General features: G+C 38.7%; 1 protein-coding gene across 1 annotated transcript in view; it reads right to left on the minus strand.

Annotated features, from left to right (window-relative positions):
• LOC131681786 (SPEG neighbor protein-like) overlaps positions 1 to 27544 on the minus strand; it is a 386072-nt gene that overhangs the window by 31830 nt on the left and 326698 nt on the right. Inside the window, exon 6 of the mRNA XM_058962819.1 lies at positions 22086 to 22213. Coding sequence (XP_058818802.1) covers positions 22086 to 22213 — 128 coding nt within the window. The remainder of the gene's footprint in view (positions 1 to 22085; positions 22214 to 27544) is intronic.

The raw sequence follows: 27544 nt of genomic DNA on the forward strand, positions 1-27544 counted from the left end.
ACTAGTATTCACAGATGTTTATGGTGTTTAAAATTATTAAAAGAGGGCAGTTTTATTTAGATATGCTTTTAGATATTTTGGTTCAGCTCTAAACACATTTTAAAATAAATATTTGAATGGAGAGAGATTCAGAAAAGATTTTTAGGAATACTTACAACAATGTGTGAATTAGTTTGTAAGTAGTTGTAAGCCTGTTTTATATGTGATTTTTTTGAAAGAAGGTAATAAAATTAAAAAAAAACTGCGACTTTTTTTTTAAATATATCTAAGGTGGTCTGGAAAAAATACTTTTTGCAAATCGTCGCTGTTGTGCTATCTTATGACAAGCGCCATTTTGCACATTTCGAGAAAAACGATTGTTAAAGTTTGAGATTGAATATCATGAAACTTATAAATGGTAGAAACAAATCAGAGAAGACAATTGATGCTTCTACCTATTCTGTATTAATCTCTCAAATATTACGAAGATCGGTTAACTATGTTGCGAGTTTTCACTAAAAATGTAAACAAAAGTCGCACTCACACGTGTCATAGGTGTGTATTGATGAAAAAATTTGTATGACGTGTCACAATCGTGCATGGAAAATTTTCCATTGAAAAAAATATAAATTAGGAACTTTTATTCATATCTTTGGTTTAATTTGGTCTGTAAACAATCGGTTGGATGCATTTTGAAGAAAATGAGTCAGGAAATCTAGAAAAAATAGTTATTTTTGGTTACAATGTTGCCAAATATGTTATATTACCAGTTTAAAGCTAAAACTGCGTTTTTCTCCCAATACATGTATTATTCTTTTAAAAATTATTATGCCATTGTATTCCTACGACATTTTTACACATAAAAGCAACTAAAACTTCATTATAACTTGAGCCAATCCCAAGACATAATGATTTGAAGCAAAAAACTCACAATTTCTAATAGCTTTTCTCGCTATATTTCAGTAACCAAGCAAAATTCTGGAAACGCCATCTTAGAGAGATTCGTTAGACGAGTAATGTGACTTATCTAACTCAGTTTACCCCAAAATGGCGTTTGTCATAAGATAGCACAACAGCGACGAAATATGTTCTGTCAAATGAAACAGTTCGGAACGGACAAATGTATATATTCTACAAAAAATTACCTCTATTTTTCCTATATCAATACCTTGTTCTGCGCTTCTCTGCGCCAATGGGCTAAAAATGATTTTAAATATTTACAAAGATATGGAGGCGCATGGTGTTTTGCTGCTCTTACCAAATCATCCGCCCATTCATATTCGACAATACCGAAATGACCGGGTACCCATAAAAAGTAGATGAAATGCTAAAATCTTTGAGATTTGAGTTTAACATGTGTTTACTGATTTCGATCTCGAATCTGCCCAACTAAATGCTTTTAGGGTATAGCTTGACTGCCAGAACAAAAAAAAACTTCTTTTACCGCGAGTTCCCTGTTGAAGTGCGGAATATGCGCCACTTAGAATAGTGTAGATTTCCACTTGGAATACGGCTCAGTGTCTACCAAGCGAATGGGATTTGTCTAATCTCAATTTACGACAATAGACACCAACACCGGCTCGGCGTATTCTTCAAATTGCAAATGTTAGCAACAGGAAGTTTGCATTTTCACTTCCCGCATAACCACTATCTTGTGAAAAAATTGAAAAAGATTTTGTGTCTATTTTTTTGTTTTTTTTTAATATTTTGATTATGGAGGTTTAAAACTTCGCCTCTTTTTGGGCTAGAAAAATCTCTTTAGAAAACTTTCTAAGCCTATGTGCGGGGTTGGGAATCAAACCCAGGTGAGCTGCGTACAAGGCAATCGAATTACCAACTACGATATGCCCGCTCCTATTTTTTGTGCTACTATTAGTACTATAAGTTTCATTTTACAGGAGCACATTGACTCTTCAAAGTGAGTGTTCAGAATTTTTTTAACCTTTACGATGTCTGTCATCGAATAGCAAACTCCATATGTAACAAACTTTATTCGAAAAAAGTAACGATTGATCACTAACATAAACATAAAATGTACCAGTACCAGTTCGTCGTATCAAAAATACGTAACAACAAATCATCAACTACGAACTTCTCAAACCTGTCCAAGTGATTTCACGAAACATCCACTTTCACAAAAAAATGCCCATTGTTAGAAGTCGAGCAAAGTTTTAAAAGTAATTCTCTTTTACTTGGATTTGAAAGCCTTGTTGAACAAACAATAAACATTGAAGTGCCCACAGCTGGCCTTTGTATTAATTTTATCTGCCGTGCCTAAGTGTGCAGAAAAACAAAGTACACGAAAAGGTAGCACCGACACGGCCGCGGATGGATCCAGCGAAAACAAATGCGCCAAATTTATTGTAAGTTGATGCCTCTTTCCCGCTTCGAGTCGAGGTAAGAAAACTTTGAACATTTCCCGTTGACTAGCGGAAAGCTTGCGATATTTTTGGCACGCAACCAACAAAAGGGGCTGTACTTGTTAATACCCATCATAAGACTCGTGATGAAAAATGAATTCCATCCAAAAGTTTTCTTCCAATAGCCCCGTTCCCTAAGAGTATCACATTTCGTCTGTATCACGGCAGGCGGGCCCGACAAGGGTCTCCCACTTTACTACCTGAATGTTCGTAACTTTGCTGCCGGATTTGTCTGCTGAAGCGAAAGATTTTCCATAACCCTAAAACCGTTAATTAGATCGTGGAAAGGTAAACAACCCCATTTCTCACCCACACGTGAAATGAAATGCTTGCTGCTGGCACTATTCAGCTTAGTGATAATCTCGAAAAAAAAGTGTTGGGAAACGAAACAGCTTTAGTCAGTTAGCATACTGGGATGATGCTTAATGGACATGAAATTAAATGTTTTCCCACTCTGCGCTTTTATATACTTATGTAACTCCCACGAATGATTTAATCCGTAAATGGCACTTCAATGGTTAATGTTTATCTGGAACGTCAATTTGCCGCAGAACGACTCACCATCGACCACGGGCGGTGCACATTCCGTTCGTAGCAGAAGCCAAGAAGTTAGCCGCATTTAACATAACGTGGCCAACAACGTGCCGCTGGTTGCAGGGTGAGGCAGACCTCCAGGCACGACCACACCATTATAACCCGTCTTGACTTACGATAATTACGTGTGCAGTAATCACTTCCGGCAGTCACTGGGTTCTCATTACGTGAATTTGGTACAGGGTTGAATTCACATGTCAACCCGCTGCATGTTTGTACTCACGTTTGGACAAGATAAATTTAAAAGTTTGTTCAATGTGCCCTAGCGTATCCGATTTCGCTAGATTTTTAGAGTGGCGTGCATTCAGTGCACTAGCGAGAGGAACGGAATTTTTAACAGCGTTTTTATATTACTCTTTGTAATCTAATTTGCGATAAATTCACCGATATTGATTAATAGTGCCATATATGGGATAATGATCCTATTTTTAATCAACTAGGGAAGGTGCCGTATACCCTCAAATTCTTGATTTATAGCAAAAAAACGAATTTTCGCAACTTTTGTCATAAAAAAATTTCTACGTGGTCATTTTTCAATCGATTTCAAATTTTTTGAGTGTCTCTGGAAAAAAGAAGAATGAAAGTGACCATTATTTTTAAGTTTTTCTCGTGAAAAATATGAACATCGGTCAACATTTTTATTACCAAGCGGATTTGTTTTAATATAAATATAAAGCGAATATTTAATTCCGTATCAAGCGACCTATTTATAAACAAAATTGGTTGAAAAATGACAGAGTTATAAATTTTTTCCCAATTACAAACTTTTGAATATTTATATAATATTGAAAGTTTATTTTCTGAAAAAAATTATGAGACCGTCCCCTTAAAAGCTCATGCCAGCAAGTTTCTAATTTGGGGAAAAATTAAAAACTCTGCTATTTTTCAACCGATTTTGATCATAAATAGGTCGTTAGATGCGGAATTAACTGGTTTTTATATAACTAAGTTTATTTAGGCCCAAATACTGTAGCTTAACGAGGCCGATAATTCATTTTTAAGGTACATCGCACGTGTTAGTGGGGGAAGAGAAAGCCGTATTTAGGAGCGGCTTGCTCCCCTCTAATGTTAGTGAAGGAAAAAGGGAGGAAGTGGGATACATATTGTAAAATTGACATTCTCTTTGGCTGGTTGATGATTGTGGGGAATATGCACACTTTATTGTAGTGGTTTCCATCCTGTAATCACAGGGGCGAGGGGAGGGTCGATATTTCGGATGATTATTGGCACTCCGATGCTGTTATGATGTTCTTGTGACATGTGTCATGGTGTTCTGGATGGACGGTTATCAAGAAAGGTATGCATCGTAGACTCGTGAAGCAATGCCATATTGTAGATACAGGGAGAGGTTGACGAGGTTTTACTGTGAATGAGAGGGGAAATTTATTAAACTTGGACATCAATAGTTTTCAAAAAGGTGTAGATAAGAAAAATGTAGGGGTGGTCACGGCTTGCCAAGACGTCCCGGACTGGCACATAGGGTGATCTACCTCGGGCCCGAAGGGAATCTATTAGTTGGGACCTGGCAACACGGTACTTTGCGCACAGTCAAACAACATGCTCTATGTCGTGATAGCCATTCTCACAAACACAATGATTACTGTCAGCAAGCCCTATACGACGGAGATGCGCATCAAACGAGTAATGATTGGGCATGAGCCTTCACATCGTACGAATAAAGGCCCGGTTCACATCCAAGCCCTTAAACCAAGCATTCGTTGATACCTTCGGGATAATAGAATGTAGCCACCATCCCAGATGCCCATTGCTCCATGAAGTTTGCCAACTTTCGAGCGTCCTCTGACGAGAGATACTGAAAAATTCATTGAAGCATTGGTCTTTCGTAAGTGTCACCTTCTAATGCGCCCACCTTGGCTAAAAAGTCCGCCGTCTCAGTGCCCGCAATAGAACAATGCGACGGGACCCAAACCAAGGTAATCTGGTAAGATTTTTCAGATAAAGCACTCAGATATTCCCGTATTTTCCCCAGGAAATACGGTGAGTGCTTTCCAGGCTTTGCCGCACGGATGGCCTCAATGGAGCTGACTGTCCGAAACGATGAAGTAATGGTCTGCGGGCAGGGTGTCAATGATCCCGAGAGTATACTGAATGGTAGCTAATTCTGCCTAATGACATCTCCAGGTACCTTTAGAGTACCTGGAGATGTCAGAGGACTCGATACCCAGCTGGATAGCCCAAGCAGACAAATTGTCCAAGGTATTTTGCAGTGGTCCTTGCAAATCGGCAGCCTTGGGACCTGTAATAGAGACCACACCGTCATCTGCAAGTTGCCTTAGCGTGCAGGTATTGACAAGACAATCGTCAATGTCATTCACGTAAAAATTGTAGAGAAGAGGGCTTAGACATGAGCCCTGGGGAAGGCCCATGTAGCTAAATCGTGATGTCGATAAATCACCATGCGAGAAATGCATTTGTTTTTCAGACAACAGGTTTAGCAAAAAGATATTTAAAATTGGTGAAAGACCATGCTGGTGCAACTTCTCATAAAGAATGTTGATAGAAACTGAATCGAAAGCCCCCGTAATATCCAAGAATACTGACGCCATCTGCTCTTTGTGTGCATATACCATTTGAATTTCTGTTGAGAGCAACGCAAGGCAATCGTTCGTCCCTTTGCCTTTGCGGAAGCAAAATTGTGTATCTGACAGTAAGCCATTTGTTTCGACCCAATTGTCGAGGCGAAACAAGATCATTTTCTCGAATAACTTCCGGATACAAGATAGCATTGCAATCGGTCGATACGAGTTGTGGTCGGAGGGTGGTTTTCCTGGTTTTTGGATGGCGATGACACTCACTTGTCTCCAATCATGTGGGGCAATGTTACCCTCAAGAAACTTGTTAAATAAATTCAAAAAGCGTCTCTTGACAGAGTCTGGTAGATTCTTCAACAAGTTGAATTTAATTCTGTCTGGCCCTGAAGCTTTATTATTACACGACAAGAGAGCAAGTGAGAACTCCACCATCGAAAACGGTGTTTCGTTCGCGGTATTGTAAGGCAACGCGGCGTGGTAGATTTTCTGTGCCGGGGCGGAATCCGGACAAACCTTCTTGGCGAAATCGAATATCCAACGGTTTGAATATTCCACGCTCTCGTTAGTACTGTTTCGGTTTCGCATACGTCGTGCCGTGCCCCAAAGAGTGTTCTAATATCGCGTACAGTCGATAGCTAGCGACTAACCCGTCGTTCCGGAAGGCTATATACGCGGCAGCCTTCTCCGCGTACACGTCTGAGCACTCTTTGTCCCACCACGGGTTGGATGGATAGTTTTGGATATCTCAGCGGAGTAGCTCTTCCAATCAATGTTTCGTGTAAGGTCATAGGAAACATTGATTGATTCCGAAGGTCTTGAACGAGTGGTGATTGCAATTACAATCGGCAGGTGGTCACTACCGTGGGGATCAGATATTACCTTCCACTTGCAATCTAACCGTAGTGATGTCGATCCTAGAGATATGTCCAGTGCACTTGCTTGCGCTGGTGGTCTAGGAATCCGTGTCATGTCCCCTGTGTTCAGAATTGTCATATTGAAGTTGTCACAAAGGTCTTGAATTGTCGAGGATCCATTATCGTCGTACAGACGTCCCCACTCTGTACCGTGAGAGTTAAAGTCTCCAAGAAGTAGGCGGGGCGAGGGAAGGTGTTCAATGCACTGCCCAGAAAAATACTGAATTTTTGAAAACTCAATCGGCCCACCCCTTATTCGATGACTAGTGTCACCAGGAGTACTTGCACCAAATTTGAAGCAAATCGGACAAGTCTAGCTACCGGACCAACGCTCCTGAAGTTTGTATGGGATTTTTTGACAATTTACATGGAGAAAACCCACTAACTCGCATTTTTGCCGTTAGATGGCACTGTATGTTTCGTATTATCACTGTAAATAAAGATAAGAAAGATAATTTAATTGTCTACAACTTTGTCGAAATCTGCTTGTCAATTCGGCTTTGTTAAAAGAAGTTATTAAACTTTTAACGAAGTGATGTCTGAGTCAGTTTTCTATGGGGCCTAGTTGTACTTGGTTGTGTGTCAGTACTCAATTCCCACGAACTATACATTTTTGTGAAATAACCGTTAGATTTAGCTCATTAGTATGTTCAGAAGAATTATAGTAGATAATACGAGTCATGTTTTGATTGAAAATTTTTAGTTCCAACTGTGACCACATAGAGGGCGCCCACACAAACTTTTCGTAGAAGAGAGATAGAATATCAAAATGTTCGGAAAAATTATTGAAAAATGCGTGCTCTACAGCTTTGTAGAAGACACCTAATATCTATCTCTTTTCGTTGAAGAGTTAGTGTTGGCGCCCTCTATGCGGTATAATGTGGAACTAAAATTTTCTAACCAAAACATGACTCGTATTATTTACCACAACTCTTCTGAACATACTATGGAGCTAAATCTAAAGGTTATTCCACAAAATGTTTAGTTCGTGGGAATCGAGTACTGATACACAACCATGCACTGCTAGGCCCCATAGAAAACTGACTCAGACATCACTTCGTTAAAAGTTTAATAACTTCTTTTAACAAAGCCGGATTGACTAGCAGTCTTCAACAAAGTTGTAGACAATTAAATTATCTTTCTTATTTTCACTTACAGTGATAATACGATGCATACAGTGCCATCTGGCGGCAAAAATGTGAATTAGTGGGTTGTCTCCATGTAAATTGTCGAAAGTGTCATGTGGTCTCCTTCGACCAACTTCTACCCCGTATCCAAGCAATGTTTGATGATGCTAGCGCCAAACTGGAGAAAAAGATCGAAGAGAGCAAACGTGATCTGCAGAACGAAATATCTACACTACACGAGGAAGTGCAGCAGTTCAAAGTTGATTGCTCTGAGGAAGTTACAAAACTCGCGAAATCTATCTCCAACATTCGGAAGGACGTAAATCTCAATTACGAACGTGTTCTTAATACCGAGAAGTCTCACGATCTACTACTGTCAGGAGTACCGTATAACCCAGCGGAAAATCTTGAAAACATCGTTCGACAAGTTGCAGTTGCCTTAGGTTATGCTGATCAAGAAGTACCTTTGATTCATGCTAAGCGTTTGGCTCGAATGCCAATATCGGAGGAGCTACACCTCCGATTGTATTGCAATTCGCATTCAAAATAGTTCGGGATGAGTTTTATCTCCGTTATCTATCTGAAAAGAAGCTGTTGCTGGTTCATCTGGGTCTCAGCGTGAATAAGCGTATTTATCTGAATGAAAATTTAACGGAGCAGTCCAGAAAAATCAAAGGTAGTGCTATTAAGCTGAAGAAGACTGGTAAACTGTTCAGTGTATTCACAAAGGATGGCCTGGTGTACGTTAAAGTAACTGCGGATGCTGCTGCGCAGCCAATTTATCATCTTGAATAGTTGAACTATGAATAAAAACCCTTCCCGTTAAGTTTTTCTTGGTCCTTCCTAAAATATCCATGATTCCCCTCCTTATATTCCCGTGAATGATCCATGCCTAAAAGTATTTTTTTTTTCCTTTCCATTTGAGCTCTTTCTATGTTCCTTCCTTGTTGATCCATGACTCCTTTCCCACACAATCCGTGTCTTATTCCGTCCTGAAAGTCTTGGTGCTGGAACGAGGCTCCTGCTGCTGTTGCTGTTTCGATGAACTTTGCTGTTGCTGTTGTTGTTTCTGGGTGATGCTGTTGTATCCTGTTGCTGCTTTTTACCATCAATTTTTCCGGCGTATGTCACGCTGTTACTCGAGCTGAGATATCATTATTCAAATTGTAGTAATAATGTATTTAGAAAATTATAAGCATTTTCACTTTTTTACTTATAAGATTGTTAGTTTCATTATGTTAATCGTGCTTCTGCAATATCCTTCCTTTTTAAATTTACTTGATGCTGGCTGAACTCAGTAATGCTCCAACAAGTATGGACTTACCATGCATCTCTCGCATTGTTATGAATTGTGCTCTGAGATCGGATCTGTTGAATATTTGTCATATTAACATCCAAAGCATCTGTGCTCGCCAGTTGAGCAAACTAAGCGAGTTTGTCCAATGTTTCACCAATAGCAAGCTTGATATTATCTGTTTAACTGAAACATGGCTCACGGAAAACGTCAGTGACTCGGTGATTGCTGTTGATGGGTATAAGTTGATTCGTAACGATCGAACCTATGGCAGAGGTGGTGGTATCTGTGTGTATTATAAGAAGAACCTTCATTGTAGCATTATCTCACGTTCAGAGCTTACTCAGGTGAACGATTACATTAATTTAACTGAATATCTTATTATTGACGTCCGATATCAAGCGACCAAATTCATGCTTGGCGTTTGCTATAATCCGCCTAGGGCCGATAGTTCTGAAATCCTCTATCTCAAATTTGCTGAGTTATCTACTCAATATCCCAATGCGGCGATTTTAATACCGACTTAAGTAAACCTTGTTATAAAACCAATAGATTTAAAAATGTTATTGACAACTTAGGTTTCACTTGTATTAATTCAGAACCAACTCATTACCATTCGAGTGGTTCGTCATTGATTGATCTTCTACTTACGAATAATCCTGATTTTATACTAAACGTCAACCAGGTTTCAGCACCGGGTTTCTCGAAGCATGATATAATATTCGCCTCTGTTAATATTTCCCGCACGTTGATAGAAACAACAAGAACGTTTCGTGACTATGCATGTGCCAATACAATGTTGCTTCAAAATGCTTTTTGTTCAGTTGATTGGTCCTTATTGTATAGCATTGATGATCCTAATGTCGCTGTAGACTTTCTCAATGTTAATTTATTGAGAATTTACAATGCAACAGTTCCTATTCGCTGTTACAAGCCCAAACGTAATCCGTGGTTCAACAATGAAATATTAAGTGCCATGATTGAGAGGAACATTGCCTATCGATCCTGGAAATCAACTAGAAGTAACAATGATTTTGACCAGTACAAACGTCTTCGAAATAATGTTACGCGTTAGATAAATCTAGCCAAAATGAATTACGTATCCAGTTACATTGCATCTTCTAATTCAAATAAAGATCTTTGGCAACGGATGAAAGATATCAATGGAACCAAAACTCGCGCTCTTAATGAAGAATGTGGCAATACTAGTGACGAAATTAACACGCATTTTGGTAATCACTATACCGCTGATAATAGCCATTTTTCGATTCCACCTTCAAATATGTACGGGTTTCATTTCTCTGAAATCAGTGAAAATGATGTTGTCATTGCAAATAACTCTATTAAGTCTAATGCTGTTGATCTGGATGAAATTCCTCTCAAGTTTATAAAACTATCTCTTCCTTTTTTGAAATCCATTTTATGCTATATTTTCAACTTGATCATAACTACTTCAACATTCCCAACTGCTTGGAATGCAGCAAAGGTAATCCCAGTGAAGAAAACTAAATCGTGCGCGGATTTTGATAATCTCCGCCCGATAAGCATTCTCAGCGTGCTTCCCAAAGCCATGGAGAGGATTCTTAAAACTCAAATTCAGGAGTTTCTGCAAAACTTTAATCTTTTGCACAGATTACAATCTGGTTTTCGATCTGGTCATAGCACTACAACTGCTCTTTTGAAGGTTCATGATGATATCCACAGAGTAATCGACAAAAAAGGATTAGCATTTCTTATTCTCATTGATTTCTCTAAAACTTTCGACAGAGTTTCGCATGTAAAGCTGTTGAGGAAACTATCTGATCATTTTCATTTCTCCTCTTTAGCTGTCATGTTAATTCGGACGTATTTAACGAACCGTACTCAAGTAGTATCTTGTAACAATGTAAATTCCAATCGTTTAAACATATTATCCGGTGTCCCCCAAGGGTCCATTCTTGGACCTTTACTGTTTACCATGTACATCAATGACTTACCATCTATTTTGAAATCGTGCCAGATCCACATGTTTGCTGACGATGTACAGCTTTATTTATGTTCAAGTGATTTATCAGTGTATGAGATGTCACAACTTGTGAACTTAGACTTATCTTATATCTATGAATGGTCTCGGAAAAATCTTTTACCTATTAATGGCTCTAAAACTAAGGCGATGCATATAAGAAGATCTAATGATAATATTCTCCCACCACCATTAGTCTTGGGATTGAACACAATATGTAGAGAAAGTAACAGATGAAACTAGCAAATTAGTAATACAGTAGAAACTTAGTTAATGTAAGATAATTTAAGAGTTTGATTCTCCATCAGTAAATCCAATTGTAGAAATTGAAAAGGATGTACCTTACTCTACAAGAATTTCAATAAATATAAATATATATAAAAAAATCTCATACAAACTTCAGGCACGTTGGTCCGAAACAAGTATTCCTTGTGGGACTAGGAATCGACTCAGGGGTGGGCCGATAGGGGTCATTTTTTCCTGTCACTCTAGTGTTCAATCACGTTAGAGAGTATTCGATATCCCATCATGGCCCTAGGAGGAATGTAAGGCATCACAATTATTGTTATCTAGCAAGTGTTTCAATGAATCAAATTTGGGGATAATACTTCTGCAGTTCTACTGCATAACAGTGATCACATCCGTGATTCCGTTTAATAAGTTAGCCATCGAAGGATACGATCGCTGCAAGGAGGGGCCATTGTTCAGTCAACTGTTTTAAAAATGTTCTTACTGTTGGTAGAATACCAACCAGCAAGCTTTTCAGAGGATCCGTAATGTTGAAAGCTGTGAATATACAGTCCACAATATCAGAGAATTTAAGAAATCCCGTTTTAGGTTGAGTTTCTGACTGTAAAATGGGAGCACTTGGGATTTTTGGTGCCCCGGGGAGTGCTGGGAACTCCTGGTTGTATCTCAATTTCCCAAAACCAGAAGGTATTACCTTCGGATTTGTGGCAGCACTTCCAGTTGATGAATTATTTTTATTTTGTACCCTTGTTTGGGACAACCTTTAGGTCTTTTCCTAGAATTTCCAAGCAGAGCCAAAGAATGCTCCTCGCAAGGGTCGTTAGAAGCGATATCGTCAGTTGGCAAGAGATCGAATGAGTTTTTGGAGATAAGTGGAACAGCTCTTTTAAGCATTTCTGCGTAAGAGCGTCTGGAGCGATCTTTGGCGGATCGCTTCAGTTTATCCGCGCGAAGTTTGTACGTTGGGCATGTCAAAAGTGTATGCGGATTCCCCCCACAGTAAACACACTTCTCAGCGGGCCTACTGCAAGTATAATCCGCATGGCGTTCCCCACATTTGCCGCACCGTTGCTTATTGCTACAGTAGGTGGCCGTATGACCTAGCTTCTTGCAATTTGAACAATTCATGACCCGCGGTACAAACAGCCGCACAGGTAGACGAGCTCCTCTCACTTCAACGTAGCTCGGAAGTGCAGATCCAACGAAGGTTACGCGAAACGAGTCTGATGGATAGTAATTCCCATCTTCGATGGACTTTGCGTGCAATTGCTTGCACTCCAAAATCTTAACTGATTGAAGGTTAGGGTCCTTAAAGCGGCCAACCCCATCATTCATCAGATCATCGACAGTTAGACCCACATCACTTACCACACCGTCGATCTCCACATCACGAGAATGAAAGTAGACGCGATACTCCAGCGTAAAGATACCATTGGCCTGTGTCAAGTCAGTAACGACTACGCGCAGTTTATCTGACTGAACCTTTTGACGTAGGACTACGTCTTTGTTTTCGATATGGGGGTGCACTCTGCAAATTCTACAAAAATGGTATGTAACGAAAAGTGGTCCAATTTTAAACGAATATAATTCAGCCATCTCACGATAAATTTTCAAATTTTTTGCACAAATCGCCCCGAAATACTTCTAAGAATAGATTCCAACAGATAAACCCAAATATTTTTGATATCATAGCATTAAAAAATTAAATAATATACAACCTTGTCAAAATATCGCGCATTAACACCCAGAAGATAGCGCTTCCCAAGCCCTGTACGACGGATTGGTGTACCTACCGCGCAACGCTTCTATGAATGACGTCATCATCGACTATTTAAAGAACGGACTTGGCCAGACACGCTCAGTTCCCTGTTGAACGGCTGGCGAAGCAGATCATTGTGCTGTGTTTTTTACAGCCAGTGTAGCTGAGCTAGAAGTCCGTTACACTGGCTGTGGAGGGACGCTACCCTGTGTCGTCCAACAGGCGACTGCTTCCTAAATGCCGCTGTAATGTTGCCAGTAAATTTTTGGTGTAACTAGCACATGTATTTGCTATTTGCGCTTGAAATTAAGTAATGTAGTGGTAGTAATAAGCTTCTCATTTTGGTTTAAACGCGAGGACAGTTTTTAAAACAGGATTTGATTAATTAGTTTAGTTCATCTAAGCAATTTTTTTTTCACGGAACTTGATGAATTTGGCCCCACTTGCAACTGGTATAATCAACCTGCACAAAGTGTTGCATAACGCAGGGCTGTTTTTGGAACAAAATGTGTTATCATACAGCCCTTCGCTATGCAAAATCACGATATTATGACAGATGGGCTAAGCGCGACCGTTCCTTTCAATCGGGAAAGGCCGCGTGGAATTTTGGTGAAATGCGCTAATAGTGTCGTGGTAGTACTAGTTGTCTCTTTCGCTCTACCCATCATCATCAGCGTTGACTCATTTTGCATTGTACGCTTGGGTTCAATGTTTGGTAGGTATGTATGCGAATGTGTTGGTAGGTAGGAGAACTGGCGGTGAAATGAACACGTTAAGCAAAGTCATTATTTTCTAACTAATAAGTGAATGAGATATTACAATCACCTTATGTTTCTTGTTAGACATATTTTGTACATATCTGGTAAAAATACTTCGTCATAAACACATTTTTTCAAACATGATTCTTGATTTCTAAACATGTCCAAAAATGAGACATGTTTATAGCGAGTGGGTAAAATGAACATGTGGCGGTGGTAAAATGAACAGCTTCTGGTGACCTGCAAAATGTCCTGTATGTATGCAATGCGCAGCGTTGGAAAGCATTTTCCGATCAATACTAATATCCCAACAAATCATGAGCTTTGCATACACACAGGGCATTTTGCAAGCCAAAAAAAATTGTCGCGGAAGAATTGAATTTTAATGACGTAATATTAACCAATTTACAATCCTGTGGCATCGAAACACATCTACAAACTTGGGGTTATCCATTGGTGTTTGAACTTTTAGGATCTGTTTGAGAGCAACTAGAAAGCTTGTTCTATATATGAGATGTGATTATATTGTCTAAAATTTGATTTTTCTTCACCGGTCCGGGTGTTTTTTTCCCACACACTAAGTACTAAGAAAATAAATATTTTACATTAAGTAGTATAGTCCTACGTCTACAGTTCGTGCAACCCCATAGGGCTGCCCCTTGTAGTTTTTAATATCGATTACGACCGAGTAACGTATTGTCAGCTCCCGTGCAACAGTTATGCTGTTTAACGGTTTATTTTTGGGCCGAAAGTATACCACCCAAGGACCAGCAGATCCAACCTGGTAAACCTTGACTCGGGGGGGGGTTGTGAGACATTGGGGGAAAGTGGGGGAAGTGGATCGCCCATAACATCATCTGTCTCCGAATCAGATACACGTTTCTCTTCCGCATAATATTCTTCTTCGGAGGGTGATCGTTCTGTTTGTTCCATTTTGTTGCGGGAGCAACACGCTCGACCGCACTATTTAACTTAAATCAAAATAAAAAATCAAAAACAATAATAAAAAAATCGATAAGAAAAGTAAAAAACGAAACACTTCACCGGTTGGTTCCTGACGAGCTGGTAGGTGAATTGATCCTTCTTTTCTTTTGTCCGTCACCCGCATGACCTTCACACAGTAGAGAGCTGGTATGGCTCGTCTAAACAAAGCCGTCTTTCAGGCAAGAAAACTGTTTAGTACCGCACTAATTTTTCACCACTTCACACAATCTAACGTTTATAATGTTTAAACTCCAGGCCTTGCTGGGATAAACACCTTCACCGATATCGCCTAACTCAAGGTAATGTTACAACAAACAACGCGCGTGTGTAAACTGAAAGGGCGTTCGGTTACGAATGAATTAACTGTTCTCTTCAAATGTCTATTGGGTAAGATTCTATTGCCTTTTTGGTAACAGACCACGCAGTTGCGCATTGCGGTATTAAACTCATATTACCGCAAAGGTAGTAAACGGTGGAATGACGATGTAGGATAATTTGGTCGATTAGTATTAGTATTGGTATCGAGCCAAACCAGCCGGAGTTCTGGCGGATTTCTACCCAAATTTAGGCCGGAATCTGCACCAATTTTGGCAGAAATAGACGGAACTACGGATTTTTTATAGAGTAACTTGGATAGTGAAAGAGAAATTTTAAGCAGTTTTCGTATCCGGCCTAGTTTCCGGATCCGACACAGCTCCCGATGTGGACCAGATCCTAAATTTGGATCTCCCGCATCTAGATCAGTTTCCAGATCTGGATTAGTTCCCGATCCGGACCAATACCCGGTAATGGACTAGTCTCTGGATCTAGCCCATCCCCTTTTCCCCTTACCAGGTCAGGACTTGAACCAGGCCCAGATTTGGAGCTTAGATCCAGACAAGAGTCTGGATCCGGACTCTTGGATCGGATACGTGGATCCAAACTATATGTCTTGCTTTCCGTACATGACGGGAAGGACTGTTAATGTTTTGTGCAGTCGCTACCTTGCTGTTGACGTTCGTGATAGAAAAAAATCAATTTAACTACGACCGAAATACCCCACCACTATTCCGAGTCGGCTTTTTTCTGACTGTGCTTTGAAGCTAGCTGATTGTGAGCCGATGGGTATCTCCGGCCACCGACATCCTTTCAGACTTAGTGGAGGTCGATTTGAATATTTCTCCGATGCCAAAAATAATACCAATAAGTCTTATTTCCGATACAAATTATATGTAATATAAGCGGCCCCGGGATGGTCTACTTCCGGACCAAAGACAAGCCATTTAACGTCATTGATAAATCGCGTAACCTAACTAAACAATACTCGATCGTGCACTAAAAAGTATTTTGGCTGCGTACCCGCCCGGGAAGTAGAGATTGATGGTGTAGTCTCCCAGAAGGGCCTTCCTTCCAGATCCCTGTGCTTCAGTCAGTATAAATTCTGGTAAGCAAGCAATTGTGTTCAGTAGAACTCGAGGAGTATTAGAAAACATATTTTCCATCAGCCTCATTTCGAGCCATTCGCCGGATTTGTTCTTCCAAAATAGAAATAAGACACGGTGTGGAAAATGCGGAGAGGATCAAGACAAGACATTGGCTCCTGGTCTCGGAAAGTCCACATGGGACATCCAAAATTTTAAGTGTCTCTATATTTCAGCCATATAATTTTTCTAGGTTTACTTCCGACGTAGATCTTTCTCAATTTCAGCATTATTCGCCATGGCCGAAAACAATATTGAGGAGCGTTTTGGGGATCAAAACGTGCTATTATTTCAATCGGATTAGCCTTTGTAGGATATCAGGTATTGAAGTTGTCGCTTGTTAAATCCGAATCAGAGGAAAAGATTTATTGATATTCTTTCCATATACATCGCACCTCAACTGGTTCGAGAAGATTTCTACTCCCACGGCATGCCATGGGGTTGTCTTCATGCTGATAACCGATCTATCTTAATGCATGATATTCGCGACAATTTCAGTATGACCATCTTGAATACAGTGGAAATGGAAATGAAATGCCTACCAGCGCAGCCAAGTGCGTTAGATTTATCGTTGTACTCTACCTCCTTAGTGTGCCCATTGATTAAAAGAGCTACGCGTCCACTATATCCATAGCAATCGAATCAAAATGAGAAATTCCTTCGGTGGCAGTGTGCAACGTTTTGACTGGCTTGTTTTTCTACACTGATATTAAAGGTCAGACGAAACGAATGCCTGGCGCGAACCTAGGACGGTTTACCATTCCGTTTTGGGCAGGGAGTGCTCCGAATTGTATGCGAAAAGGTCCTTTGAGGACCTTTTGAATGTCAGATTGCCCAAATTTTTCCGCATATACGCGACGTTAGAAACGCAAATAAAAAACTTGATGAAAACTGAAAAACGCGGTTATTGGCACCGGTTCGTCAACGGATTAACGAGAGAAACAATATTTCGTCTAACAGCTGGGCCCTACGTCGTGTACTCGATTCGACCTTTGATCGGAATACACGGAGCTAAGAATTCTTTATCGGCGACAACAGCATTCCACGTAGATTCACATTCAAATGATAGACGTTTCGCGATGAAATTATAATAATGTATATAAACGTAATAATTGTTCTTCAAACACACCAACTTATCTGACAGAAAAGATACTCGCGCTAAGCACCCACAAAACTTATGGTTTTATATTTACTTACGACCATGTCTACATCGTTACAGTTCCAAGTAGGCGCTTCGATCGATGGAGCATGGAAAGCACTCCTAATTTTCCCGGAGAGAATATGGAAGCCTAGATTTTTTATATTGAAATTGTTTCGGATTGTCTGATACAAATATTAGTTTGAGTTCATTCGTATTGATCTATTCCGAGTAATAAGAAAAGTGACACATAGATTAGATTGGTAATGAGAAGGCGGACACTTAGGCATTAGAAGGTAATATTTGTGAAACATCGCGCAGCTTTAACGAATTTTTCAGTTAGATTTAGAGTTGGAGAACGCTCGAAAATTGGCAAATTTTGCGGGATAATGGAAGTTTAAGAATCCCAGAGGCATCAACCAACCTTGGTTAAAAAAGATGGATGAATGTTGTGACTTCCTTCGGGTGGCATCACGGATCATGTCCAATCATTATACGTTGAATGCGCATCTTCGGCGTATTGGGGTCGTCAAGAGCGTTCTCTGCGCTTGTGGTGACGGCTATCGCGACATTAAACATGTTGTCTGGTCGTTCGCCTAGTGTTCCACACACCAAAAAAAAAATTAAATTTTACCGTTGAGGAATTTTGAAACTTACCACAATCTAACAAACCGTAATTGACGAAATGACGAAACATCTGTGTTCTGTTTAATTTTACATGAAAGATGTATTTTCCAAGCGCAGTGTCATAAAATTACACATTTACAAAAAACGTCATATGTGGAGTAAAATTACGTGACTCGCAAAATTCAACGACATGTTAAATTAAAATCAAATGTAAAACTATTTCTATTTTGATGCTCGTCATGATCAAGAGACGTAAATTTACACGATTTTTTCTAGTTGTGTAGTGCCAGATCTGCGTTAAACGAATCCCTTCGGCCTAGTTCTAGTCCGAGATATAAGATAAGAGACCGTATGTTACTTACTGATGTTGGGATCAACAATCTTTTGTCTTACTTATACAAAATCTACTGATTGTCTAGTGATTGTTTCTCCTTGCTTCAATTTTTAATCAAATGATTATTCATGTTAAAAACTACAAGGGGCAGCCCTATGGGGTTGCACGAACTGTAGACGTAGGACTATACTACTTAATGTAAAATATTTATTTTCTTAGTACTTAGTGTGTGGGAAAAAAACACCCGGACCGGTGAAGAAAAATCAAATTTTAGACAATATAATCACATCTCATATATAGAACAAGCTTTCTAGTTGCTCTCAAACAGATCCTAAAAGTTCAAACACCAATGGATAACCCCAAGTTTGTAGATGTGTTTCGATGCCACAGGATTGTAAATTGGTTAATATTACGTCATTAAAATTCAATTCTTCCGCGACAATTTTTTTTGGCTTGCAAAATGCCCTGTGTGTATGCAAAGCTCATGATTTGTTGGGATATTAGTATTGATCGGAAAATGCTTTCCAACGCTGCGCATTGCATACATACAGGACATTTTGCAGGTCACCAGAAGCTGTTCATTTTACCACCGCCACATGTTCATTTTACCCACACGCTATAAACATGTCTCATTTTTGGACATGTTTGGAAATCAAGAATCATGTTTGAAAAAATGTGTTTATGACGAAGTATTTTTACCAGATATGTACAAAATATGTCTAACAAGAAACATAAGGTGATTGTAATATCTCATTCACTTATTAGTTAGAAAATAATGACTTTGCTTAACGTGTTCATTTCACCGCCAGTTCTCCTACCTACCAACACATTCGCATACATACCTACCAAACATTGAACCCAAGCGTACAATGCAAAATGAGTCAACGCTGATGATGATGGGTAGAGCGAAAGAGACAACTAGTACTACCACGACACTATTAGCGCATTTCACCAAAATTCCACGCGGCCTTTCCCGATTGAAAGGAACGGTCGCGCTTAGCGCATCTGTCATAATATCGTGATTTTGCATAGCGAAGGGCTGTATGATAACACATTTTGTTCCAAAAACAGCCCTGCGTTATGCAACACTTTGTGCAGGTTGATTATACCAGTTGCAAGTGGGGCCAAATTCATCAAGTTCCGTGAAAAAAAAATTGCTTAGATGAACTAAACTAATTAATCAAATCCTGTTTTAAAAACTGTCCTCGCGTTTAAACCAAAATGAGAAGCTTATTACTACCACTACATTACTTAATTTCAAGCGCAAATAGCAAATACATGTGCTAGTTACACCAAAAATTTACTGGCAACATTACAGCGGCATTTAGGAAGCAGTCGCCTGTTGGACGACACAGGGTAGCGTCCCTCCACAGCCAGTGTAACGGACTTCTAGCTCAGCTACACTGGCTGTAAAAAACACAGCACAATGATCTGCTTCGCCAGCCGTTCAACAGGGAACTGAGCGTGTCTGGCCAAGTCCGTTCTTTAAATAGTCGATGATGACGTCATTCATAGAAGCGTTGCGCGGTAGGTACACCAATCCGTCGTACAGGGCTTGGGAAGCGCTATCTTCTGGGTGTTAATGCGCGATATTTTGACAAGGTTGTATATTATTTAATTTTTTAATGCTATGATATCAAAAATATTTGGGTTTATCTGTTGGAATCTATTCTTAGAAGTATTTCGGGGCGATTTGTGCAAAAAATTTGAAAATTTATCGTGAGATGGCTGAATTATATTCGTTTAAAATTGGACCACTTTTCGTTACATACCATTTTTGTAGAATTTGCAGAGTGCACCCCCATATCGAAAACAAAGACGTAGTCCTACGTCAAAAATTACAAATTGTTTATATTGTCCTTAAAAATATTTCTGACTGCATCCCATAGTCTGAATAAAATTGTATATTAATATTTTTGTCTATCGATGTGAACTCATTGTTTTCAGATGTAGATGTGTCAAAATGTATTTCCATGAGTATAAATATAATAAATAATTCCAAATTTCAAACAAATCCTAATTATTCTCAAGAAATTTAAATTGTAAAGCAAAGAAATTTGTATCTGAATAAAAATAAGCAGCTTCGGTTTTCGGATGTCAGCTTCATGCAGTTGGATCACGTCAAAAACGCGGTACTAATAACGTTCAAAAAATTCGCCCAGGTGAAAAGATACATTTCGCAAAGCAATTTGAAACACGTGCTGGATTGTGACACCACTAAAATCAAGATCCCTGTGTATATGGCTAACGGAAACGTGGAAGTCAAATTACATGATTTGGCACCATGTACTTGCAAAGTGGCCATTAAAAGATTCATGTCGTATTTCGGAGAAGTGGAATCCATTACGGAGGACACATGGAGGAACTACTTTCCAGGTATTGCAAATGGTGTTTTTGTGGTAAGAATGTGGGTAGACCAACCCATTCCCTCCTACCTTACCCTGCAGTACAAAACAGAAGGGGGTGATACCATTATACAGCAAACTCTATGTACATATCAATGACAAACGAACACGTGCCAGTTCTGTGAACAAACGGCACATTACAGAAAACCCTGTCCAGAAACCGCTAAGAAAAGTTCTACAAAAAGAAATACCAACACTCAGTCTCCAATATCATTCCCTAAGCCAAAAAAGGTTGCAAAATTTGTGGCTGCTGTTCAAGCAATAATGACAACTGCGAAAGCCGCGTCAAGTACCACAAACTCAACAGCTAATACCATCAATGATGGAGCTACTAGCAATGACGAAGATTTCACGCTCGTGACCCGAAAAGGAAAGAAGTTAGGAACAACACCTGATCGCAAACATCAAGGCAGTAACCCCGATGATGACTCGGACATGTGCCACGAAAACAGAGATATTAATGACCCCCATGATACAGTTGACGTGGATGCAAATATTAGCCCGACACGAAAATGGATCTCCGCGCGCAAAGGCAAGTCGCGCGTACGGGAATAATATTGTAATAATTGTTAATTACTTTCATTTTTTACATCAAGTGAACATATAAAAGACCCAAGGCTCCGTGAAGCGAACGCCTTGAGCCGTGCCAAATAAATGAATTAAAAAAAACAGTATACCATTCCCTTTCGACCTTTTTTCTTTAATGGTAGAATTTCAAACACTGCCATGCACCAGTGGATAGATATAGCTCCCCTAATATGTTGAAATATTTTTAAATCTTTTTGAAGCGAACAAATATTTGAATTATTCGAACGTAACTCGCGGTCCTTTTTTCACACGGTCAGTTTTTTGTTCGTGTTTTTTTTCTATTTAGCTGGATTTCAGCATGATTTTTATGATCATCCTTGTTACGAAACCATGATCAGAAAAAATAAGCGTGGAATTACTTTTACTATTGAACATATTAAAATTAAGGTTAATAAAGTAATACAATTCAATTTAATCGAACATTTTCCCTTGCAAGCACCAGATGGATGTTCTCTAACTCAATTTGATGAGAGTAAAAATAAACTACACTAAAAACCACCCCAGACGTTTTCAATTTTGATTTCGCCGTGCTGGCAATTGCCAACAAACGATACTGCAGAAACCACATCCGCATCGGTTCAAGCGTTACCAGCAGCCAAAAACCATCCACCCAAGCTGCGGATAGCTTTTCACACGCTGATTGAATCACCGGAACAAGTCTTATGAGGGTTTTATCAAACTCGATCCGATTTCGTGCCCTTCTCAATCACTGGCAGCGTTATTTTGTGCAATTAACGGAAAAGCCGATTCTAGCAATTATCAGGTCAGCGCTTACGGGCAACAGCTAAAATGCTCTGCTGTCCGAAGTTACGCGAGTTTTATGTAAATCAATCTGTCGCGCAGTGTTCGGTCCGGTGTACAAGCTTGCGGTCGACCGACGGGTTGTCCGCCTCTAACTTACCTCGCCGTTGTGCGTCCACAGTATGACCGGTGGCGGTTCGGGCAGATGTCGTACGATGCAGGTCAGGTTCACTGTCGAACCGGTGTCGATGTACAGGTCTGGTCCGCCGACTATCGTCGTGATGGGCTCTGTGGAAGAGACAGAAAAGCGGCAAATTACAAACTGCGATGCGCTTCAGGTCAGGTGAAATGCAATACTTGTCACACAATGACGAGCAATGTTTGATGAGTTCTAGCAATGAAACGTCGGCAGGTGTCCCGGAAGCTCTATTTTGTATCCTTGTTTAGAATTTTATCGGATTGGCTTGGGGGCGGAATCCAGTTCCGGTTAGCATGCTGGATACTTGTTTGTATGAACTAACCTCGAGGGTAACATTTATAAGAAGTGAATGCACAATTTCTACAGGGATATGGTTCCAATTAGTTTAACGAACCAGTTCCTGTTACGAAGCTATAAAACCCATGGTAAAAAAGAAAACTTTCGATATATACACCTTCTAAATTTCACTTACATGGGACGGGGTATGATACAAAATTGATAGTAGGATAGATATGTGTAAAATGTTTTAATTGAAGTCACTATTTGGCATAACTGTCGCATTGAGATTTTTCGTAAATAATAATATACAAAGTACCGAAAGAGCTATGAAGTATTTCCGATTCCGATAAATTTTATTCTGAAGAAGGCTTACTTTGGGCTTAACACCTGCATATTCGAACAGCTTTTGTATTTCACAATAACTACTGTAAACATCATTCCTGTATTATCTGTCTTTTGAGATAGATCTTAACCTTTTTGCCTCGATCATAAACAACGGATAATAAACATATTAAGGTGCTCAATAAAAATTAAACGGTATGCGATTACAGTGACGACAGTATATGATATTTTCAATTTAGCAAAAATTGAGTTACAGTAGTATAGGAAAAAATATTCTAATTCAACTACATGAATTTATTCTCTCTTTCGGTAGATGGTGCTTACATATATTCAATTACATAAGCATGAATTCATATTTGGTTTGATTTGTAAACAATACTGTCGCGAAGAACTTAATGTTGCAACCAGTAGCAACATTTTAGCCGCTATACATGAGTAGTTATGAACACACACACACACCTTCTAAATTTCACTTACATGGGACGGGGTATGATGCAAAATTGATAGTAGGATAGATATGTGTAAAAATGTTTTAATTGAAGTCACTATTTGGCATAACTGTCGCATTGAGCTTTTTTCGTAAATAATAATATACAAAGTTCCGAAAGAGCTATGAAGTATTTCTGATTCCGATAAATTTTATTCTGAAGAAGGCTTACTTTGTGCTTAACACCTGCATATTCGAACAGCTTTTGTATTTCACAATAACTACTGTAAACATCATTCCTGTATTATCTGTCTTTTGAGATAGAACTTAACCTTTTTGCCTCGATCATAAACAACGGATAATAAGCATATTCAGGTGCTCAATAAAAATTAAACGGTATGCGATTACAGTGACGAGAGTATATGATATTTTCAATTTAGCAAAAATTGAGTTACAGTAGTATAGGATGAAATATTCAGCTACATGAATTTATTCTCTTTTTCGGTGGATGGTGCTTACATATAATCAATTACATAACTACGAATTCATATTTGGTTTGATTTGTAAACAATACTGTCGCGAAGAACTTAATGTTGCAACCAGTAGCAACATTTTAGCCGCTATACATGAGTAGTTATGAACACACCATGAAACATCCTAACGGGACGCTGAAACAAAATCTGGATGCCGCAAACCGTGCAAGGTAGTGGTAAATACGAGCAAGTTCTGACAATGTGCCGCTGGTGTATTTCGATGGACGATGAAATTTCGAAAAATCCCGGCTCAACAAGTTTACTTCACTAAACAATCCAGCCAAATTTGTTTATAAGTTGATGATTTGGCATGGCATCTGCAATCAAGAAAGAAAAACTAACGTTTTGCCTTTCTCATATATAAAGGTTATGAAATCACTCTGAAAATAGTCAACCTAATTCCGTCCCGAGTGTCATATTCTATTCGACTCAGTTCGTCGAGATAGGAAAATATTTGTGTGTATGTGTGTATGTGGAAAACAAGTTTGTCAGAGGTGGCTGGACCGATTTGCACAAACTTAGTCTCAAAGGTACAACCATCCCATCGGCTGCGATTGACTTTTTCACTGATTGAACTTCCGGTTCCGGAGTTACGGGTTGAAGAGTTCAGCCACACAGCAGATTCCCATATGAACTGAAATTAAAAATTCTGGAAGGGGAAAATTTGCATTTTTGATGCCAAATGACTTTAAAATGTATGAAATGTCGAGATTTGATGTAATCTTGAAAAAAATTGGCAACAATTGACTTTTTTGGACTGCGGCACATTTTTGTTATTCTCATAGAGAAAGGTTATGCAATCACTCTGAAAATCGTCAACCTAATCCTAGATTTTTTTTGACTTATTTAGGTTTTCTGTATTTTAACATGGGCGTATCTAGGGGTATGCGGTGAGGGGTGCCCCCCCTCCTCACCTTGCACATCACCCTTTGCGAAGCTCCCTTCTACACCTCAAGTCCCACCCATCAAGCCACCTTCCCTCAAAGCCCCTCAGCAGATCCCCTTCAAACAACCACCTCATGCACCCAAACAGGTTTTTAACACTAGAGCGATTATGAATGTACAATAAGGCATGGAAAAAATTTTCATATTGTGACAAATGTCAAAGTTAGCGCAGATTCACATAATTTGGACAATTTTAAATGCCGCTCACTTCGCAAAGCTTTTAAAATTGGTACTATAGGAAAATATGGAGAAAATATATATTAAGTGCTATAACTCTTGAACCACTCATAAAATTACAATTTATACCTTTTTTTTAAAGGACCTTAGTATTTAAATGGAGATATTTTTGTTCTTCGAAAAATACGTAAAAGTAGGGTACTGGGTCAATTTGACCCCAAAATCCCCTATTTTAAATAATTTTTCTGCTCCGTGCTGCAAATCATGCATATTTTGCAGTTTTTCTTCCATTAAAACCTCATCAATATCTCAGAAATCGAACAGAACCTTTGCGACCTTTGTCCGAATACGAGATGTCGAGGTTATAGGGCCTTTTGTCATTCATACTAAATTTTATCATTTTCTCGTACATATCTCCGTTCTTCTTCAATCAATTTTAATAAAATGTACCTTGTTGAATATGAAAAATCCTGAGGAACAAATTATTAAATCAAATTACACATATCAACTCCACTTAACAATTATTATTACAGTGAAGATCCGTTTTTATCAGCCTCTTGATGAATTTTAAGCTGATAAAATGGGGACATTGACAAAATCGGAACATAAATTTTTCTTTCTTTTTTAAAAACCGAAGCTCTTAAAATATTCTTCTTTAATCCCTAGATATAGCCTCATAACCTTTCCTGATTATTTAGCTTAAATTTTCCTTAAGGGGATCTGACAGCGCAAAATTTAAAAAAAAATTTCTTTGCATATTTCGGATCTCTAAGATCAGAAAAATATGCTCAAGAAAGAATTTACTCGAATTCAACCTGGTTCGTCTGCTAGAGCCCATCAAACTACCAGCTATCAATTTTCGTATGCGGCTGATAAAATTGGGTTAAAAAGATAAGTTATAAGTTCGTAAAAAGTTTGAGTTCGTACAGTACAGCATGAAGTTATATATAATTTAACATATTGTTGGCTAACGGTTACTAATAAAAGTTGGGTATTTTCGGAATGGGGTTGACGAGTGCATGACGGAAATCAATGCCTTAAGGGACCACTTCAATGAAAAAAATATGTTGACAGCGAAAATCTTCTAGGAACACTGTTGGTTACTATGATTATTTTGACAAAACATGCTAGGCAAAAATCTAGTGTTTCATTTGAAAAAATCGTTTTTGACAAATGTTTATACAATGTTCAGCAACAAACACGGCACGAAAAATAATTTGAGTACTGCGTAGCTGACACCGACCGAAGCATCGTGTGGTTCATACTTTGTTACTTATTTTGTTGGATTTATACAAGGCAAAGTAATAGATAACGGTATACTGAAGAGAGACAGAGAGTTCCATCAGAACACACAAAGAGACAGTGGAACTTTTCCTAGCAGGGCAAAGTAAGACTAAATACCAAAAATACAACTTTTATTTTATTACTATACGAAACCTGTAGTAAGTTTGTATTTTTCTATGTAGATGAATTTAAAAATCAATCACTCAAAAGTGACTAATCTATTAAATTCATTTCATCCATTCAATTCATTTGATCCTGGTGGCCTTTTCATATTTTCTGCTGTCAATTGTTTCCATTTTTGGCATTCTTTTACCATATTCTACTATTCTCGCAAAGTCATCGTATTTTCACATTTGTCTGTAGTGGATGAATAAGACCTTGCTTGTGCAAAACTATTCGTTTTGTATTTTACAAGAAAAGGAAGTGAAAATTATAACTCGTTTACCTATGACACGGTGAATTGCTGATGAAGTTTTTTTATATTCAAGGTTCGAGAAATTCAAAAAAAAACCTAAAAAATAAAAGATTCGCGATTCGATAGCATATTTTTGTAACTGTTTTACCACAAGTCTTAAAGAATTCATTTTACAAACCCTAAAAAATTTGAAAGTCAAAATTGCTGCCACCGCGTTTTCAGTGCTAGTGCCTGTTCTAGTTATATCGCTATAGAACTGAGCACCGGGCGAGGCTCTAGTATATTATCACTATCGCCCTTTTTGCAAGGACCTAATTTTGTTTCATGGAACACTTATTTTAAGAAACTGTCATGGTTTTGTTTGGCGTTTTTGGTTGACCCCGAAACTGAGTCAGGTTCTAACCCCATCTGTTGTCAGTGCATACATTTTGACAGCAGTTGTGTTTAGACACTGACTCAGTTTGGTGGTAAATTTTGACAAATTTTACGTTTACCACCCGTTAGTTAAAAAACTCAACTCGTTCAAATAAGTATAACATACATGTAGTTTATCAAAGATATCGTAATAATAATCAAAGATATGATAAAATCAGGAATATACTTGGAATACATAGAATCACAAACATGACAGAGAAGAAGTGTAAAGAACGCAAACGTAATTCATGAATCCTAATATATTAGGCACGATTCAATATCAGTGCTAGTTCACAAAATCAACAAATATTGTTCATGTATTCATGAACTGGTTCACGATTCCTAGTATAATAAATAAATCGTTAACATAAATCACGCTACTCTGCCAGAAAAATCCGATAGTGAACTCATGAGTAAAATATCTCGGCAATGTCATGAGAAATTGCGAAAATCGCGACTAAGCTCCTAAAATCATGAACATTGTTCACCTGTCTGCTTTTTTAGTTGATGTAGTGTATCTCCAAATTTTGAACAAGATCATCACAAAAACTAAACATGCCCAAGAAACAAACATAGTTACCCAACAAAACGTTCGAATGTAACG

This window comes from Topomyia yanbarensis, chromosome 2, assembly GCF_030247195.1.
Source record: "Topomyia yanbarensis strain Yona2022 chromosome 2, ASM3024719v1, whole genome shotgun sequence".
In the NCBI taxonomy this organism is placed as follows: Eukaryota; Metazoa; Arthropoda; class Insecta; order Diptera; family Culicidae; genus Topomyia; species Topomyia yanbarensis.